The sequence below is a fragment of the Heterodontus francisci genome, chromosome 15 (genome assembly GCF_036365525.1).
Source record: "Heterodontus francisci isolate sHetFra1 chromosome 15, sHetFra1.hap1, whole genome shotgun sequence".
In the NCBI taxonomy this organism is placed as follows: domain Eukaryota; kingdom Metazoa; phylum Chordata; class Chondrichthyes; order Heterodontiformes; family Heterodontidae; genus Heterodontus; species Heterodontus francisci.
The window spans coordinates 38,954,259-38,975,278 of record NC_090385.1 but is presented as its reverse complement, the minus strand read 5'-3'; the positions used below and the strand labels follow the sequence as shown (position 1 = coordinate 38,975,278).

Sequence of the window (21,020 nt, the reverse complement as noted above, 5' to 3'; positions counted from 1 at the left end):
CATTCTTCCTATAGTGTGGTGACCAGAACTGTACACAGTACTCCAGCTGTGGCCTAACTAGCATTTTATACAGCTCCATCATAACCTCACTGCTCTTATATTCTATGCCTTGGCTAATAAAGGCAAGTATCCCACATGCCTTCCTAACCACGTTATCTACCTGTGCTGCTGCCTTCAGTGATCTATGGACAAGTACACCAAGGTCCTTCTGACTTTCTGTACTTCCTAGGGTCCTACCATCCATTGTGTATTCCCTTGCCTTGTTAGTCCTCCCAAAATGCATTACCTCACACCTCTCAGGATTAAATTCCATTTGCCACAGCTCCGCCCATCTTACCAGCCCATCTATATCTCCCTGTAATCTAAGGATTTCCTCCTCACTATTTACAACACCACCAATTTTCGTCTCATCTGCAAACTTACTGATCATACCTCCTATATTCACGTCTAAATCATTAATGTGTACTGCTTTTACCTACCAACTCCACCTCCCCGCACGCCCAAAGATTACCTCGACCTGAGACCTTGACTTCCCCCTCGCACCCCCCAAACACCACTGACTGTTACCCATCCTCCGCAATCCCAGCCACTGCTACCCACCCTCCTGATCACTGCTACCGTCCCTTCCAACCATTGTTACTCATTCTCCGATTCCAAACGCTGCTATCCTTCCTCCCAATCACTGCAACACTCCCTTCTAATTGCCCCCACCTTCCCCCTTTCTGTTTGACTTTAAGGACTGGCATTGTAGCAGCCCAATTTTTGAGTACTCTGCTCCAGTGAGCATCGTAGTGATGCTGAAAGTAAATGAGGCCCAAGGCCCAATATTACATGCGCCTATGCATTCAGGAGCAGGAATCGATCCCTGTCGCCCCTGTGCTGCCCATTTTTAGGTGTGAATACATTTCAAGTTCTTTGTTTTTAACAAAATCTTTCTGATTTGAAATTTTTCAATATCATAAACTTTTTGAGCTGCTCCAAGAATGGAAGAATATTTATATAAAAAGATTAGGGATGGACATTCCAAGATTGTAAAATAATGAAGGAAAGTATTTTTTGGTGCAAAATCAGGTAGTCTGACCAAAGGACATTACTAGAAGCTGTTGAAATCCCAGCAGTAGGAATAACATGTTGATGAATTAAGTTTTCAATTTATGGAATAATCTAGCAGCTAATGTAGTGACTCTCAGTTTAAACACCTAAAGGGGAAATAGATCAATTCCTGGCTCTGCTAAGATTTAAGTGATATGTTATGCATTTGGTTTAGATGGAACAAACTGGTTGAACTCAATGGCCCATTTTTGTTTCTACCAATTATTTTCATTCTCTTTTTTTAAATGACACTTTATTCATCTTCCCTCCCCTTCAGCTAAGATATTGACTTCTTCCTGAGAAACTAGCCACTCTCCGATATCTCACTTAAGTGGTTAATATTCACCTTGGCAGGTTATTTAACTATGGCAGCTTCTCACCAGGTGTTCACATACATGCTCTACCATCAGGGATTGCTGGAAAATAATCAGCAGCACTCATCTTTTTTCATTTCTTCCCCTTTCTAATTCATGGAGACCAATATTGCCATCCCTCCTCTGAGTATAATTACATTCCTGCATGGACAGTTTAGATTTCCTAATCCTAGTTTCCTTTCTAAGGAAAAACAATAAACAATTTTTGTTGAGTGTCTTAGCCGTATTTAGTTGGTTTTCTTTTTCACAAAAGAAGACTCTTTCTTGGCAGTAATTTTCTTTTCCTCTATTGGGTTCTATTCAAATTTTGTCAATTTTACCCAAACATACATACATGTAATTATCTAGTCAATCAGCTGCCAAATAGAGTGTGATCATATACCAGAGATTGTGTGTGAGATGGTTTATATTCATTTGTGATGATAATAACCTTAATCTCTGGTGTTTTCTTTCTCCCCTTTTCTGTGTTTATTTTTAGTTGATCAGTGGCGGTTACATTGTCAGTGCTGAGGCAGTATGGGATCACGTCACAATGGCCGACCGTGAGTTGGCATTCAAAGCGGGGGACGTTATTAAAGTCCTCGATGCCTCTAACAAGGATTGGTGGTGGGGACAGATTGACGATGAAGAAGGCTGGTTTCCGGCCAGTTTTGTGAGGGTAAGTGAAGGAGAAAGAGATATTATCCATTTATGTTTGATTGCTGCTTCATGGGATATTAAGACTACAGTGGCACAAAGTAACATTTTGTGAACAGAACTGAAAATGTAAGCGATGAAAAGAAAAATACTGTAAATGTTGAAACCATGAAATAAGAACAGAAAATGCTGGAAATACACAGTGGGTCTGTTAACATCAGTAAAGAGAAAAGATTTAATTATTTTAAAAATAAAATATTTTAGATGGTGACATTGTGTCAGTACTGATGAAGAGTCGTTACCCCAAACTTTAGCTTTTCTTTTGTGTTCAAAGATGCTGTACAATTTCAGTTTGAATCTCTGAAAGCTAAGGTCTGGCAATAGTGTAACTATATTGTCATGATGAAAAACAATGAAAGTATCTTAGAAATAAACAAATGTTTAGGCTTACTAGTTGCTTTGCTGTGGTAGTGTACACGGGCAGTCATGACCAATGCTCTTTAATTATGCTTTGCCCTGAAATGCTGTACACCTGAATGAAATCTATGTTTGGTGGTGCATGGTAAAGTATTTCTTTCATTGACCAAATGCAGTAATCATTTTTCTATTTTAATATATTGTCCAGTAATTTGTATGTATGTTTGTGTGATTAGAAGGGTCGGGTCAATTCTCCATTGATTGGAAGAGTAGAAAAAAACTACCCTTAAACCTTACTATTAATGCCAATGTAGAAGCTGGTCACAAGTGGATGCCTGCCACTGGATACACTGGACAGGCTACCTTTGTGCTTTTTTGGGGTGACATTTGCTGCTGCTCATGCTGCAACAGAGAACTGAAACATACATTAAATGTAATTCAGTGGGGCTGTCCTGAATCTGTCTAACAGACCCATTTGTACCTGAATGTTCGGGGCTAGATAACGCAAATTGCGTTAACTACACGCTACAGTATTTACTTCCATGTTTTCCAATAACAATCTGAAATGTGTGTATCTTGCAAATGGAAGCAAAGGCCAAACAATTTCAATCTTGTAGGTCTCTTACAGATCAATGGATGCAGAACAATGATCCCTAGGAACGGAACTGGACAGCACTGTACAAAAGTGTACTATCACGAAGGGGTGGTCACGGAGGGGGTATTTTGTATAATTGCTGTAATAGATATTGGGCTAAGTGGATTAACACCAGTTTTTCATCTCTGGGATCTGGAGTCAAGTCCAGCCCAGACTGATGGGATAATGTGAAATGAGTTTGGGCAGTTCCGTTTCTAAGGTTTGGGTGCACCCCACAAAACTGCCTATAATAGGTAGTTAGATTGGTGATCTTGCTTACAAAACAAATGGCACCTAAAGAAATAGAAAATTGTCAGGAGATGGTGCTCTCTTGGGTTGGAACAATTTGATGAGATAGTTTTATTCTGCAACTAAACATGCTGTGTTAATTAGGAAGTTACACAGCTATTACAATGCAGAATTAGTGGTATTTCTGCACTGTAACAAATTAAATTTTACAGAAAGGATGGTTTATCTATTAATGAGATTTAGAGTCAACAACTTCCAAAATGTTTCTATTTCAATGAGTATTTAGTCGGGTCCCAAGACAGTTGAAAGCAAGTAAATGTTTTGTGGCTCAGTCACCGTATTTACACCCGTATTTAATTTGATTGGACTTACTGTTTGAATACAGCCACTGATGAATAACAAAAACATGCTCTAACAGCTGGTACTGGCAAATGTATTTTACTTTACAGGAGCATAATCACTTCATTTGAGAGAAGAGATTTTCTCTCTGTTGGCTTTAATTTTCTCTTATAATGCACAGCTCCATGAATTAAATGCCCCTGTTTTAAGGTAGTTGTTAACCCAAAACGTGAATAGTTAAGCAGTATGTTACTATAGGAAATTTAAGCGGTATTGCTAATTTTCTGTATTGAACAGAACCAAAATATTTCCTTATTAAGTTATTCTTTTTTTCTTAAAGATGAACATTTTCTTTCATAGACCTGAATAGGTTGGTTTTCAAAATATTACAGAAGAGATGCTTTTTTAAAAATTCAGAAACCAAAGTGAAAGGCCAAGGCTTACAGTGCAGGATACCAGCAATAAAAGAAAATACACATAAATCAGGAAATCGAGTTTAGATGATGCCAAATTTGAATTTTAGAAGTCTGAAGGCTCTAAAGAATTCATAAAATCATTCTCGCTGCAGATCCTAATTGCTACAAAAATTAGAGAATCAATCTAATGAGCTAAGTGAGAAAAGTGGATGCCAGCTCCCCAGGTGTCTCTCTAAGGCATTAAGCAGTGAAATCTCAAACTTGATCCTCAGTCTGTGTTGAGTAACTTGATCTTGGTAAAGATGCTGGGACAATAATTGTGTCCATTCTTTTGTTAAAATTATTGAATGGCGGGAAATATACTTTCCTTCACTATCCAGAATCCTATGTTAGGTGTGTGCATTATAAAAAGAAAATACTGAAAATATTCAGCAGGTCAGGCAGCATCTGTGGAAAGGGAAACCGAGTTAACTTTTCAGGTTGATAACTTGACATCAGAACTTCTGACAAAACGTCATCAACCTGAAATGTCAACTGTTTCTCTTTCCACAGTTGCTGCCTGACCTGCTGAATATTTCCATCATTTTCCATTTATATTTCAGATTTCCAGCATCCGCAGTATTTTGGCTTTGTGTTAGGAGTGTGCCAGTCTGGCAAGGATATGTTTGAGCATAGCTATTAGTGCTTGCAGTCAAATACCCCACTCACAGCTGAGATGTATGCAAAAAGAATGGGCAGTTTTTTCAGATGGTTCATTGTTGATAAATGGAATTGTACCCCACCAAGGAGTTGCAACGTCAGGAGAAGAGAAGGCATGGGCAGAAAATTAGCAGAAAAAGTGGAAGAAGAAGAAATACATCAATATTGTAGAATTGAAAAAGGCCACGACAAGTTGACAGATAAAGTAACAGCATTTGTGATGGTTACAAAAACACATTGCAAATAAAAGCTGCTGTCAATTAAAATGTTACTCACTTTACAAAAGCATTCAAAGTTGTTAACAATTGTTTAAGACTGTTTCTATGGTCACCCCTTGCTAACAAGCTGCCAATTTTTTGCACAGCACTCATCCATTACAGGCTAAAAAAAGCTCCTGATTTCACCATCTGCAACAGAATTCTATGCATGTTGTTTCTGAATGTGAATCTGATTATTTTGGTGATGTATAAAGTTTTTAAAAATCGAATCATTAAAAATCAGATAGACTTTTGATCGACGTTACACAAGAAATGTGAGGGCAGAAATGCAGACTGCTATAATGGGCTGAATTTTACCAGCCCCCACGTCGGGAGTCGTGGCGAGAGTGGCCTCTAAAATACTTGCAGGAGCGGCCCGCCATGACCCCCGATGCCGAGAAGGCCCGTCACATTTTTCCGGCAGCGGCGAGGCCTCGGTGCGGCCCCCCCACCCCTCCACCACAGCATGGTGGTGAGGCCTTCATTTGAATATTAAAATTAATTTAAATAACATGCAAATCAACTTACCTTGTCCCGGCAGCCATCCCACATCAATATTACGGCCGCTGGCCACAACTCGCAGCCCTTCGGAACTCCGTTCCGAAGGCATGCTGTGAAAACTGGTTCAATTGGCTGAAAGGATGGTGGGAAGGGGTTGAAGGGCAAAGTTACAAAGTTCGGGGGGCAAAGTTGATGATTAGGAAGAAGAGGTTTTCCAGTGTGTAAATAACATGAAATGGCAATTGGGAGGGTGGGGGAGGGAGGTCCTCAATCTGTTAATAAGGTTTTCCATTTTAATTTGCCTGCAATGTGACTTTAAACCCTTTAGAAATGGCGCCGGCACCTGCGCGGGGACGGAGCAGCCACCCTCTTTACATCCTCTGGGGCGGCTGCTCTGCCCGCTCCATTTAAATGAGCCCCTGTGTGAAATATCGCGCGGGCTCAGCGACGGCACATCCATTTCTGAAGGCCGCCGACTTCAAAATGCACCACCGTGATGTGCAGCGCGCTAATAAAATTCAGCCCAATGAGTCAATGACACAAGGCAGCCTTGTGAGATCAGTCGACTCCAATGTAGATAAGCTTGAATTTTGCTGCAGGTATATACTGCAAAGAAAAAGGTGCAGTGTGGAGCCTCATGCAAATTTCCTTAATAATGCCTTATCATCCTAACAGGAACCTCCTCATAAAGAACTGATAAATAAATATTTAAAATAGAGAAAGAAAACTCTTTAAGACTTTATTAACCTTAATTCTATGCTCAACTGAGAAACGATTGAAAGAGGGTGAGATTGTCTAGTCAGACCTGATATTAATTTATTTCCAGATGTAAAGCTGCTCAAGGTGGTATTTTTTTCTTCTACATATAAAATTAAAGAAAAATTATTTTAGTAAACTGTCATAATAAACCAGTGGCAGTGTAGTTAATTCACAGACACAGAAAACCACAGATCCAAGTCTCTGCAGGCAAGTCAGTCATTATCTGTATACTTAGCTCCACGTGGCTTTATGCAGTTGCTGCTTGACGTGAAGTACATGAGATGCTGGTATATTTTCTTGTGTATATTATGGCATTTATGCAGCAAATTTCTGCTGGGAGATAACATATTGCTACTATCAGCTACATCATTAACAGATTGACTCACAAAGTCATGCACTTTCACAAATAATGTAAGTACTTACCATGCCTTAAATGTATTTATCATACTTTTGTACATTTTTGCTGAGAGTTTAACTTTATTACAGTTGATATTCGAGGAGTAGGCATCTTATCCAGTGGATATGCAATCCAATCCATACACACAATTCTCTGCTCACTCATTGGAGGTGATATGTATTTTGATCCGAGCAACCCAGTAGAGTGCCTGATTCCTTTAATGGTAAAATATTTAGGATACAGACAGCCACTAATCATGGAGCCTCTCCTATTTTTTATAGCTCATAAAAGTGAAATTTGGACTATTAGACTGTGGCTCCAGATTCAAAATCTGAATTCATTTGGATGGTCAGCTCACTCAAAACAGTCATAGCTTCCGACAAAGTAAGGCCCTGATTTTCTGACATGGACTCCCAATAAGTGTGCCTTTCCGCTGGAGAAGCAGAGTTATCCCTTTAGTGGAACTAAAGTAGCAGATAAACAGGTGGTGTGGATGGGAAGTTTATGAAGAATTTTTTTTTTATTCGTTCGTGGGATGTGGGCATCACTGACTAGTGCAGCATTTATTGCCCATCCCTAACTGCCCTTGAGAAGGTGGTGAGCTGCCTTCTTGAACAGCTGCAGTCCATGTGGGGTAGGTCTACCCACAGTGCTGTTAGGAAGGGAGTTCCAGGATTTTGACCCAGTGAAGAAACGGCAATATAGTTCCAAGTCAGGATGTCATGTCGCTTGGAGGAGAACATGCAGGTAGTGGTGTTCCCATGCATCTGCTGTCCTTGCCCTTCTAGGTGGTAGAGGTCGTGGGTTTGGAAGGTGCTGTCAAAGGAGGCTTGGTGCATTGCTGTAGTGCATCTTGTAGATGGTACATACTGCTGCCACTATGCGTTGGTGGTGGAGGGAGTGAATGTTTGTGGATGGGTGCCAATCAAGCGGGCTGCTTTGTCCTGGATGGTGTTGAGCTCCTTGAGTGTTGTTGGAGCTGCACCCATCCAGGCAAGTGGAGAGTATTCCATCACACTCCTGACTTGTGCCTTGTAGATGGTGGACAGGTTTGGGGAGTCAGGAGGTGAGTTACTCGCCTCAGGATTCCTAGCCTCTGACCTGTTGTTGTAGCTATGGTATTTATATGGCTCCTCCAGTTCCGTTTCTGGTCAATGGTAACCCCCAGGATGTTGGTAGTGTGGAATTCAGCAATGGTGATGCCATTGAATGTCAAGGGGAGATGGTTAAATTATCTCTTGTTGGAGATAGTCATTGCCTGGCACTTGTGTTGCGCGAATGTTACTTGCTACTTATCAGTCCAAGCTTGGTTATTGTCCAGGTCTTGCTGCATTTCTACACGGACTGCATCATTATCTGAGGAGTCATGAACGGTCCTGAACATTGTCGAATCATCAGCAAACATCCCCATTTATGACTTTATGATTGAAGCAAGGTCATTGATGAAACTGGTTAAGATGGTTGGGCCTAGGACACTATCCTGAGGAACTCCTGCAGTAATGTCCTGGAGCTGAGATGATTGACCTCCAACTACCACAACCATCTTCCTTTGCTCTAGGTATGACTCCAACCAGCAGAGAGTTTTCCCCTTGATTCTCACTGACTCCAGTTTTGCTCAGGCTCCTTGATGCCTTACTTGGTCAAATATTGCCTTGATGTCAAGGGCATTCACTCTCACCTCATCTCTGGAGTCAGCTCTTTTGTCTATGTTTAGACCAAGGCTGTAATGAGGTCAGGAACTGAGTGCCCTGGTGGAACCCAAATTGTGTCACTGAGTAGATTATTGCTAAGCAAGTGCCGCTTGATAGCACTGTTGACAACACCTTCCATCACTTTACTGATGATCAAGAGTAGACTGATGGGGTGGCAATTGGCCAGGTTAGATTTGTCCTGGGAAATAATTGGGCAATTTTCCACGTTGCCAGCTAAATGCCAGGGTTGTAGCTGTATTGGAACAGCTTGGCTAGGGGCATGGCAAGTTCGGGAGCACAGGTCATCAGTACTAATGCCGGAATGTTGTCAGAGACTTTGCAGTATCCAGTGCCTTCAGCCGTTTCTTGATATCACGCGAACTGAATCGAATTGGCTGAAGACCGGCATCTGTGATACTGGAGACTTTAGGAGGAGGCTGAGATGGATCATCAACTCGGCACATCTGGCTGAAGATTGTTGTAAATGCTTATCTTTTGCACTGATGTGTTGGGCTCTCCCATCATTGAAGATGGGGATATTTGTGGAGCCACCTCCTCCAGTTAGTTGTTTAATCATTCACAATTCATGACTGGATGTGGCAGAACTGCAGAGCTTAGATCTGATCTGTTGGGCGTTGGATTGCTTAGTTCTGTCTATTGCATGCTGCTTATGCTGTTTGGCATGTAAGCAGTTCTGGGTTGTAGCTTCACCAGGTTGACACCTCATTTTGAGGTATGCCTGGTGCTGCTCCTGGCATGCCCTCCTGCACTCTTTGTTGAACCAGGGTTGATCCCATGGCTTGATGGTAATGGTAGTGTGGGATATGCTGGGCAATGAGGTTACAGATTGTGGTTGAGTACAATTCTGCTGCTGCTGATGTCCCACAGCACCTCTTGGATGCCCAGTTTGTGTTGCTAGATCTGTTCAAAATCTATCCCATTTAGCACGGTGGTAGTGCCACACAACACGATGGAGGGTATCCTCAATGCGAAGACAGGTCTTCGTCTCCACAAGGACTGTCTGGTAGTCACACCTACCAGTACTGTCATGGACAGATGTATATGCGACAGGCAGATTGATGAGGATGAGGTCAAGTATGTTTTTCCCCCTTGTTGGTTCTCTTACCACCTGCCGCAGACCCAGTCTTGCAGCTATGACTTTTAGGACTCGGCCAGTAACAGTGCTAACGAGCCACTCTTGATTAAAGACATTGAAGTCCCCCCACCCAGAGTACATTCTGTGCCCTTGCCACCCCCAGTGGTGTTCAATATGGAAGAGTACTGATTCATCAGCTGAGGGAGGGCTGTAGGTGGTAATCAGTAGGAGGTTTCCTTGCCCATGTTTGGCCTGATGCCATGAGATTTCATGGGGTCTGGAGTCGATGTTGAGAACTCCCAGGGGAACTCCCTGCCAATTGTATACCACTGTGCCACGACCTCTGCTGGGTCTGTCCTGCCGGTGGGTCAAGACATACCCGGGGATGGTGATGCCAGTGTCTGGGACTTTGTCTGCAAGGTATGATTCATGAGTATGACTATGTCAGGCTGCTTTGGCACAAGCCCCTAGATGTTAGTAAGGAGGACTTTGCACGGTCGACAGGACTGGGTTTGCCACTGTCGTTTCCGGTGCCTGGTTCGATGACGAGTGGTCTGTCCCGTTTCATTCCTTATCGACTTTGTAGTGGTTTGATACAACTGAGTGGCTTGCTAGGCCATTTACGAGTCAACCACATTGCTGTGGGTCTGGAGTCACTTGTAGGTGTAAGGACAGCAGATTTCCTTCCCGAAAGGACATTCGTGAACCAGATGAGTATTTACAACAGTCGACAATCATTCGACTAGCTTTTAATTCCAGATTTATTAATTGAATTCAAATTCCACCTTCTCCCATAGTGAAATTCGAACACATGTCCCCAGAACAAACCCTGGGTTTCTGGGTTTCCAGTCCAGTGACAATACCACTACGCCACTGCCTCCCCTTGTGACTCAGTGATGCTTGGGCTCTGTGTGGAGGGTGCTTGATGGACCAAATTGTGTTTTTACTGTTCTGGGTTTTCTTATATTCTAATGAGCTACTGTACAGCAGTGAATGAGACAGAGAAGAAGATCCTAAGTTGTGCTGCGTTATGTGATCTCACCTGTAACAGTAGCTAATATGCGACAATTAGGAACAGTTTCTCTGAGCTGGGAAGGGATAAATCCACAGTTGCTATACAGGGACTTCTGGCAAGTGCTCATGTGTGGACATCAGATGAGAAGCCAATCATACTTGGATATGATGTTGCCAATGATTCAATAAACTGCTGGCAATCACCCTCTAGACTCTTGTATTAGTATTGCCATTTGGGCAAGATACTGGCATGTGTGTGTGTAATTGGCAAATGAACTTTAATGTAGATAAGTATGAAGTAACACAGTTTGGTAGAAAGAATAAGGAGGCCACATATGTCTTGGAAAATGGTGTCTAAATGGGATGGAGGAACAGAGGAATCTGGGGTTACAGATGCACCGATCACTAAAAGTAGTGATGCAGGTTAAGCAAACACAGTGCTGGGATTCATTCCAGTACTGGACCTAATCCTAGGGAATGAAGCTGGACAAGTGGCAGAAGTACCAGTGGGGGTGCATTTCAGGGATAGTGACCATAACTCTGTAAGATTTAAGGTAGTTATGGAAAAGGACAAAGACGGGCCAGAAGTAAAGGGATTAAATTGGTGGAAGGCCGATTTCAATTTGATAAAACAGGATCTGGCCAAAGTGGACTGCGAGCAGCTACTTGTAGGAAAGTCTATATCAGGCCAGTGGGAGTCATTCAAAGAGGAAATAATGAGGGTTCAGAGCCAACATGTACCCGTTAAGGTGAAGGATAGAAGGACCAAGTCCAGGGAACCCTGGATGTCAAGGGATATAGAGTATTGGAGCAGGGAAAAAAAAAAAGGAGGCTTATGGCAGATTCGGAGCGCTGAAAACAGTGAAGGCATTAGAGGAGTATAGAAAGTGTAGGGGGGTAGTTAAAAACAAAGTAATTAAGAGAGTGAAGAGGGGAAATGAAAAAACATTGGTGGGCAAGATAAAGGAAAATGCTAAGGTGTTTTATAAGTATATTAAGAGCAAGAGGATAACCAGGGAAAGAGTAGGGCCCATTAGTGACCAAAGTGGCAATCTGTGTGTGGAGCCAGAGGACATAGGTGAGTTTTTAACTGTACTTTTCATCTGTTTTCACTGTGGAGAATGACTACGTAGGTGTAGAGATCAGGGAGGGGGATTGCAATATACTTGAACATATTAACATTGAAAGGGAGGAAGTATTAGATGTTTTAGCGGGCTTAAAAGTGGATAAATCCCCAGGCCCAGATGAGATGTATCGCAGGCTGTTATGTGAGGCAAGGGAGGTGATAGCAGGGGCTCTAACACAAATTTTCAAATCCTCTCTGGCCACGGGAGAGGTGCCAGAGGACTGGAGGACAGCGAATGTGGTACGATTATTCAAGAAGGGTAGCAAGGATAGACCAGATAATTACAGGCTTGTGAGTCTAACATCAGTGGTAGGGAAACTATTAGAAAAATTCTGTGAGACAGGATTAATCTCCACTTGGAGAGGCAGGGAATAATCAGGGATAGTCAGCATGGCTTTGTCAGGGGGAGATCATGTCTAACTAACTTGATTGAATTTTTCGAGGAGGTGACTAGATATGTAGATGAGGGTAAAGCAGTTGATGTAGTCCAAATGGACTTCAGTAAGGCTTTTGATAAGGTCCCGCATGGGAGATTGGTTAAGAAGGTAAGAGCCCCTGGTATCCAGGGCAATTTGGCAAATTGGATCCAAAATTGGCTTAGTGGCAGGAAACAGAGCATAATGGTCAAGGGTTGTTTTTGCAAGTGGAAGCCTGTAACCAGTGGTGTACCACAGGGATCGGTGCTGGGACCCTTGCTGTTTGTAGTGTACATTAATGACTTAGACGTGAATATAGGAGGTACGGTCAGTAAGTTCGTAGGTGACATGAAAATTGGTGGTGTCGTAAATAGTGAGGAGGAAAGCCTTAGTTTACAGGACGATATAGATGGGCTGGTAAGATGGGTGGAGCTGTGGCAAATGGAATTTAATCTTGAGAAGTGTGAGGTGATGCATTTTGGGAGAACTAACATGGCAAGGGAATATACAATGGATGGTAGGACCCTAGGAAGTACAGAAGGTCAGAGGGACTTTGGTGTACTTGTCCATAGATCACTGAAGGCAGCAGCACAGGTAGATAACGTGATTAGGAAGGCATATGGGATACTTGCCTTTAATAGCCGAGGTATAGAATATAAGAGCAGGGAGGTTATGATGGAGCTGTATAAAATGCTAGTTAGGCCACAGCTGGAGTACTGTGTACAGTTCTGGTTACCACACTATAGGAAGGATGTGATTGCACTGGAGAGGGTGCAGAGGAGATTCACCAGGATGTTGCCTGGGCTGGAGCATTTCTGCAATGAAGAGAGACTGAAAAGGCTAGGGTTGTTTTCCTTAGAACAAAGAAAGATGAGGGGGGACATGATTGAGGTATACAAAATTATGAGGGGCATTGATAGGTTAGATAGGAAGTTACATTTTCCCTTAGCGGAGGGGTCAATAACCAGGGGGCATAGATTTAAAGTAAGGGACAGGAGGTTTAGAGGTGATTTGAGGAAAAAATTTTCACCCAGAGGGTGGTTGGAATCTGGAATACACTGCCTGAAGGGGTGGTAGAGGCAGCAACCCTCACAACATTTAAGAAGTATTTTGATGAGCACTTGAAATGCCATAGTATACAAGGCTAGGGGCCAAGTGCTGGAAAATGGGCATAGAACAGTTAGGTGCTTGATGGCTGGCACAGACACGATGGGCCGAAGGGCCTGTTGCAGTGCTGTATAACTCTATTTCTAGAGGGAGAGAATTAAAAAAAAAAGTTATGCTATACATATACAGAGCCTTGGTTAGGCCACAATTTGAGTATTGTGAACAGTTCTGGTCCCCTTATTATAAACAGGATATGGATGCGCTGGATAAGGTGTAATATAGATTTACTAGAATAATATCAGAACTGAAAGGTTATACCTTTCAGGAAAGATTGAGCAGACCGGGGCTCTTTTCTCTAGAGAAGAGAAGACTCGGGTGACTCGATAGAGGCCTTCTTGATTATGGAAGGGTCTCATAGCATAGACGTAGAGAAGTTGTTCCCACATGTGGGTTATAAAGGCTATAAATATAAGATAGTCACTAATAAATCCAAAAGGAAATTTAGGAGAAATCTCTTTACGCAGACTGGTAAGAATGTGGACCTCACTACTACAGTGAGTAGTTGAGGCGAATCGCATAGATGTATTCAAGGAGAAGCTAGATATGCACATGAGGAAAGAAAAGAATAGGATATTTTGAAGGAGTTATTTGAAGAGGAGTGGGATGAGGCTCGTGTGCAGCACAAATACTAGCATAGACCTGTTAGGCCAAATAGCCTGTTTCTGTGCTGAAAATGCTTCATAACTATATCCTAGTCACAGCCAACATCTTTGGGAGATGATCAAAGTCCTGCAACCTAATTTGCCAGTATCCCTGACTGCATGTTGCCCTCAAACAAAAGACTGAACTAAAGTTTTTTGACAACCAAGTGCTCAACTCATAAAAATATAATTAATGGAAGTTTTCCTCACTCTACTAACGCCACAAGGTGTTCTTTCAGTGGATTCAGCAGAGCTGGTGGAAGGCTATTGTTGCTCATGTTGGGAATCTTGAGATGACCATGACTGATGATTCTTGGGTGCTTGAACCTAAGCTGAAAGCGGCAGCATTTTGGCCAGCTGATTTTTTTGGCACCATTCTGGGTATTAGTCAAGGGCTGGCGAAGGATCAGACATGCTGTTATGAGAGGTTAACACATTCCAACTCCCACTGTGCCATTGCCACTCTGAGAGTGGGACTCATTGCTTTATCTGATGTGCAGGAGAGCAGATTGCAGCAGACAAGTGAATCCCCTTTCTACTATTCCACCAAATCTCTCTAAGGTCTGTCTATCCAAGGTGAACTATAGGTTTAAATATCCAGAGTCTCCATTGCAACCATTTGAGCTTCCACCATAGCTGAAAAGTGTCCTATTGTGAGGGCAGAATCCCTGGAGGTGGCCACACTCTCCAAGGTAGGCTGCTGATGCCATGCAAAATGACACCACTCAAGCTGAAAGCAGACTCCTTTTTTCCTTCAGCCATGGTAATGAAACATCTTGGCAGGATGTTCAGTACCTGGTATAACTGGTTGTGCGAGGCAAACAGTTTTCTCCTCATTCCTGGGACCCTGTTGTCCACAACTCCCTTTCCGCAGATCAGCTGGAATAGGACCTTGCCTTCTTCTGGGCTGTCCCTTCCACCACATCCTGCCCCGGGACACTAGTGCTAGGTGCATTAACGTATACATACCAATCTACCTCACTCTGTAATCTAGATGTGATGGCAGCCATTGTGCTGGTGACTAGGGAGTGATGGAATATGTGATGGTGCCTCCTCAGAAGAATCCTCCTCCTCTGAGGTGTCTTGTTTGGGCAAGGGGGTTGGTTGTGGAGTGGTAGTGGTGCTGCGGGTCGGGGGGCTCTGGCTGTTGAGAAAGTACTGGAGAAAAAAGACACAAGAACTCTGATGGCAAGGGGAGGCTGAACAATTGCTGAAGTCCTGCATCACATTGTAATTTTACATAGGCAAGTTGACTGCATTTTTCCAGTGCTTAATGAAAGGGTGTAAGTAACTGTGAGTGACCCTGTTCAGTGAAGACTTCAGCCTCAAAATAGCTGATGCACACAGCTCTGGCAGCCCTGCAAATTTCTATGGCTTGTTGCTCCAGCTTGCTTAGGCTTATGAGATTAGCTGGTTCTCCCTTGGCCTTGCTCCTCTCATGATTATTGTATACCATTTTGAAAGGGCAGGAGTTAGCAAGTGGTTACTAAAGGGAGAGTGTAGACACGTAGGGTTTGTGCTGTGAGTGCATATGCTGAGAGGGAGAAGAAGCAAGGTGCAAGCAAGATGAGGAGCTGTTGAATGAGAAACAAATGTGTAGAACGTCAAGTAAGGAAGAAATCCTGAGAAGTCGGTAATTCTACAAAGATGAGAAGTGAGTAGGGAATGCTGTTAGTGGTTGATGTGTAGGAGCAAGGAAGATGTGAGTTTGTGTTTGCAATGACAATGAGAGGCGTGTAGTATGTCCTTGTGCTGGGTGATGAAGGAAGTGATGGATGGAAGCGAAATGTTAATAGTGGTATAAGAATGGGGTGAAGGACTGCTACTTTGCGCGCCTAGAGAGAGGGGGTTAAATGAAGAGCAATGCTCATCTTTGCTATTCTAGTGAGGTAATTAAGCATTGCCTGTACTGTATCCAGGTCCTGTGGGTGACAATTTTGGGGATGTGGACCTTTTGAAATCTCTCTCCATGTCTGGAGGACAGAGTTTGGGAACTGTCTTGGCACTGCTGGCAAAGTGCAGTTCACTTTTCCTCCTCACCTCTTCCAAAAGCTCCTCTTGGGAGGCTTCTGAGAACCTTGGCACCCACTTCCTACTCATTTCTCAGAATACTCTTCTTCCAGCACTTTGTAACCAAGATAGTCCACAAGGGAATTAAATCTCATTTTAAGAAGTGAATCCTTTTAAATAGCCCTTTGAGTGACTCACTGGAAGCCGCACTGCCATTGGGTTGGCCAAATTCAGTGGGAATTTCAAAGGTGAGATTTACATAATTCTGAATCTGTTTTTGGCTACTGTGGGTGAATTTTAAATGGAAACCAAAATGCACCCACCAAAACCGGGCCCAGGGTTGAAATAAGTGCCACACTACTGGGATGCCAGTGTGCCAATTTAGCGCACAATCGTTGACTAGATTCTAGTGGTACCCAAGTTTGCAGTGAACTTTGTTATTACAGCAAAGGCAGAAGGTTGACATATAAATGAGAAAGGGAGACAAGATAGCAAGCCACAGATTTCTGGATCATACAATATGAAAGTAATTACAGGCCCTGTAGTTGAGAGATTCATACCTGAGAGAAATGTTGAGCATAATTTCACAGTGTTATTCCCAGCTGAGGTACAAATAGAATAATTTCCAATGATCTGATTTGTGAGTTAATTTAATTTGATTTGTCCCTGGTTAATTGACTCATTCACTCATTCAATCAGTTTTATCCTTAATTAACCGATTTATTTGGCACAGGGATACCTAGCTTGTGAAATTCTTTGGCTGATACAATCTGTGCCAATAAACAATGGATCACTCAACTCGTTTGATGCAGGAACATTCATCATTTAACCAGAAGACTGTGTTCAGTCCGTCTCTACCTCAGCCATAACTAATCCAAACATCTCATAGAGTCATAGAGAGATACAGCACCAAAACAGGCCCTTCGGCCCACTGAGTCCGTGCTGACCATCAGTCACCCATTTATACTAATCCTACATTAATCCCATTTTTCCTCTCGCATCCCCTCAATTCTCCTACCACCTACCTACACTAGGGGCAAATTTTTCAATGGCCAATTTACCTATCAACCCACAAGTCTTTGGCATATGGGAGGAAACTGGAGCACCTGGAGGAAACCCACGCGGTCACAGGGAGAACTTGCACGCTCCGCACAGGCAGTACCCAGAACTGAACCTGAGTCGCTGGAGCTGTGAGGCTGCGGTGCTAACCACTGCATCACTGTGCCGCCCTCTAGGAGTCCAGTAAGTGCAGGTCAAAATAATGGACCTACCATCTCACATTCCTGAATTGTATTGCACCAAATTTTTTGTGGCAGAATTTTTGGGTCCAGGAGGAATGCAGGCATATGCAAGCTTCATCTTCGTGAAAAGTTATGAAAATCAGGTCCCATGCTGAATTTTATAACGTGGGCAGGGTACTGCTCCCACTGTATATCTTGCCAGATATACAAGCTGGGTGCAGGACAGGGAAAGTGCCTCGCATGCTTTGCAGTGTCTGTTATAGCGAGATTGCAATTGTATCATTAAAGCCTGAAGTTTAACTCTCGACAGTGAGCATTGCTCTATTTTTGCATGGAATATTTTGCACATTTTATTTCACTTTGTGTCTTTACCTCTTTTGTTAAAGTCTTCTGTTTCCTAAGACAGGCTTTCCTGGAGCCAAGGACATTTTTGTTGTAGTTTAATTTGTAGCTAACTATGTCAGGAGGATGCGAATTCCTTTGGTTGTCCCCCTTGTGATTCATTTTTATGGATGAGTCGCAGATTAGGCCTCAAATGCCAATAAGTGACACCATTGCTGTGTCTAACCCACTCCATTCCTATATTTTTTTCATAGGTTTAAAAACATTTTATGTGTGTGCACATATATATGCCTTCAGGCTACCAGGGTTCACTGTTATGATAATGTCCTTAGACCCGCAAGTCCTAGTCCTTTAAGAAAACTCAAAAGTGAATTCCAGCAGCTGGTGTAAAGGAGGAGGTTTACATCCCTTGAGGATGACTAATATAATTGACTTGTGTGTTAGCTAGTCCTTCTAGACAAAGTTGCAGAATTCAATGTGCGATACCACAGCTAGGATTACTATTTTAATTAGGTGACAATCTGCATGAATTAGTTGACAAAGTAAAATCACAATCAGGATAGATAGAGCAGAATCTTATCAGCTGCGCGGAGGCGTCTTTGGAGGTGGGAGGATGGGAAATTTTTGAAACTTGTGCATCAAGCCGTGTACACAATGCAGTCCTGCCTCTCAGCAATCTTAGAACCATAGAAAAATTACGGCACAGAAGGAGGCCATTCAGCACATCATGTTCGTGCTGGCTGAAAAAACTAGCCACCCAATCTAATCCCACCTTCCAGCGCCTGTTCCATAGCCTTGCCGGTTATAGCACTTCAGGTGCAGGTCCAGGTACCTTTTAAAAGAATTGAGGGTTTCTGCCTCCACCACCATTCCTGGCAGTGAATTCCAGACACCCACCACCCTCTGGGTGAAAGAGTTTTTCCTCATGTCCCCTCTAATCCTTCTACCAATCACCTTAAATCTGTGCCCCTTGGTGATTGACCTCTCCACTAGGGGAAACAGATCCTTCCTGTCTACTCTATCTAGGCCCTTCATAATTTTGTACACCTCTATTAAGTCACCCCTCGGCCTCCTCTGTTCGAAGGAAAACAACCCTAGCCTATCCAATCCTTCCTCATAGCTGCAACCTTCGAGCCCTGGCAACATTCTTGTAAATCTTCTCTGTACTCTCTCCAGAGCAATTATGTCCTTTCTGTAATGTGTGGTGACCAGAACTGTACACATTACTCCTGCTGTGGCCTAACCAGCGTTTTATACAGTTCCAGAAAGATCCCTGCTTTTGCATTCTATACCTCGACCAGTACAGGAAAGCATTCCATATGCCGCCTTCATTCTATCTACCTGTCCTGCCATCTTCAGGGACCTGTGGGCATGCACTCCAAGGTCTCTCACTTCTTCTACCCCTCTCAATATCCTCCTGTTTATTATGTGTTCCCTCACTTTATTTGCCCTCCCCAAATGCATTACCTCACACTTATCCGGATTGAATTCCATTTGCCAATTTTCCGTCCACTCAACCAAACCATTGATGTCTTTCTGGAGTCTACACCTACCCTCTTCACTATCAACTACACGGCCAATTTTTGTGTCATCAGCAAATTTCTCAATTATGCCTCCCATATTTAAGTCCAAATCATTAATGTATACCACAAACAGCAAGGGTCCCAACACTGAGCCCTGTGGAACACCACTGGAAACAGTTTTCCATTCACAAAAACACCTGTCGACTACTACCCTTTGTTTCCTGTCCCTGAGCCAAATTTGGATGCAACCTGCCACATTCCCCTGTATCTCATGGGCTTTCATTTTACTGACTAGTCTGCCATGGGGACCTTGTCAAATGTCTTGCTAAAATCCATGTTGATCACATTCACCCTCATCAATCCTTTTTGTTACTTTCTCAAAAAACTCAATTAAGTTAGTAAGACATGACCTACCCTGAACAAATCCATGCTGACTATCCCTGATTAATCCATGTCTTTCTAAGTGGCAGTTTATCCTGTCCCTCAGAATTGATTCTAACAATTTACCCACCGCCAAGGTCAGACTGACCGGCCTATAATTATTTGGCCTATCCCTTGCCAGAGGTGGGGTCAGACTGACACCAGCTACCCACTGGCAGCAATGGGTAGCCAGTTAGTGGCAATTAACAGGCCACTTGGGAGCAGATTTTTGATGCCACTGGGATCTTCCCGATGATGGAGGGGTGCCCTGCTACGTTTGAAGCACAGCAGATGGCTGGAGATGGCTACCTGACGGCAGGCCGGGGGCCAGTGAGGCCTCCTTTAATTCATCCACCACCCCAGAGCTAGGGGTGAAACCCCTCCACAATGTTGGCATGGTCGCTGTGGCCACACTTATTTTAACCATTTTCTGAAGTCTTCAAAGGGCCCCACCATTTTGAGGCACCCTTGCTGTCTCTCACCTCTTTTGGGGCGTGGTTGCTGACCGCCTCTCAGCCTCGGGCACTTTGATTGGCCCTCCTGTCTGTGGAGCCTGCCTGCCAGCCCTAACTGGACAGAACTCCAGGAGCTGGTCTGTTAATAGGCCGCTTCCTGTACGATCGCGCAGTGGGTGGAACTCGGACACCGTCGATGTCGGGACCCACGTATCTTCTAAGTTGGTAAAATTCTGCCCATAGAGCCATCTAATGATGGTGATGCAGTACATTTATCCAATATTTTTTAAATTAAGAGGCATAGATGAAGGGCCAAAGCCCATAGTGCAGGACACTACCAAGGTTAGAAAGAGCAAAAGAGAACTTGGGATAGATCAGGAGGTAGTGATTAGTTCAATAATGAGCTGAAGTGTCAGCCTAGATTTTGTGCTTAAATCTCTGGAGTGGTTCTTACAAACCCAAAACCTTCCGACAGAGGCGAGTGTGCCACCACTGAGCCACGGCTACATAGAATAAGACCTCCGGTTTAACTGGGGCTGGATTTTACCAGGTCGTGGCAGGGGGGCCTGGAAAATATCTCTGGGACAGGCCCGCCATGGGCCTCGATGCTGGGAAGGCCCGGCCCCATATTACCGGGGGTGGCGAGGCTTTGTGGTGGCCCCCGCCGCTCGGCAATGGGGCCGAAATTTAAATAAATGTTAATTATAGCATAATTACTTACCTCGTCGCGATGGCCATCCCATGCCGATATTCTGGCTGGTTGCCGGAACTCCCACGCCTTCGGTTCTCTATACGGAGATCCGAGGCAGCACACTGGTGTGGAGGGAGGAGGACTGAAGTTATCAGGGTGGGGGAGGGGGAGCGGAGCAGGAAAACTCTTGCTATTGGTTGATGGGATGGTGCGAAGGGGTTGAAGTTTAAAGTGAAGAACGTTCGGGGGGAAAGGTTGGGATCGTGAGTTGACCATTTTTGGGGGGGAGAGGGCATCTAATAAAGTTTTTACTCATTTCGGGGGGTGGTAGAGGGGATTGAAACTGTTGAAAAATTAAATGGAAAATTTTATTATTACCTGCACCTCTAAAAAAAATTAAATCGAACTGAAGGGCTG

The 21,020-nt window shown here is 43.5% G+C and overlaps 1 protein-coding gene across 2 annotated transcripts in view; it reads left to right on the top strand.

Moving 5' to 3' along the window:
- The first annotated feature begins 1,983 nt into the window (after positions 1–1,983).
- arhgef9a (Cdc42 guanine nucleotide exchange factor (GEF) 9a) overlaps positions 1,984–21,020 on the top strand; it is a 176,901-nt gene continuing 157,864 nt past the window's right edge. For both annotated transcript variants that reach the window (XM_068047936.1, XM_068047935.1), the window contains exon 1: positions 1,984–2,124. In XM_068047936.1, coding sequence (XP_067904037.1) covers positions 1,999–2,124 — 126 coding nt within the window. In that variant the 5' untranslated portion in view covers positions 1,984–1,998. The remainder of the gene's footprint in view (positions 2,125–21,020) is intronic.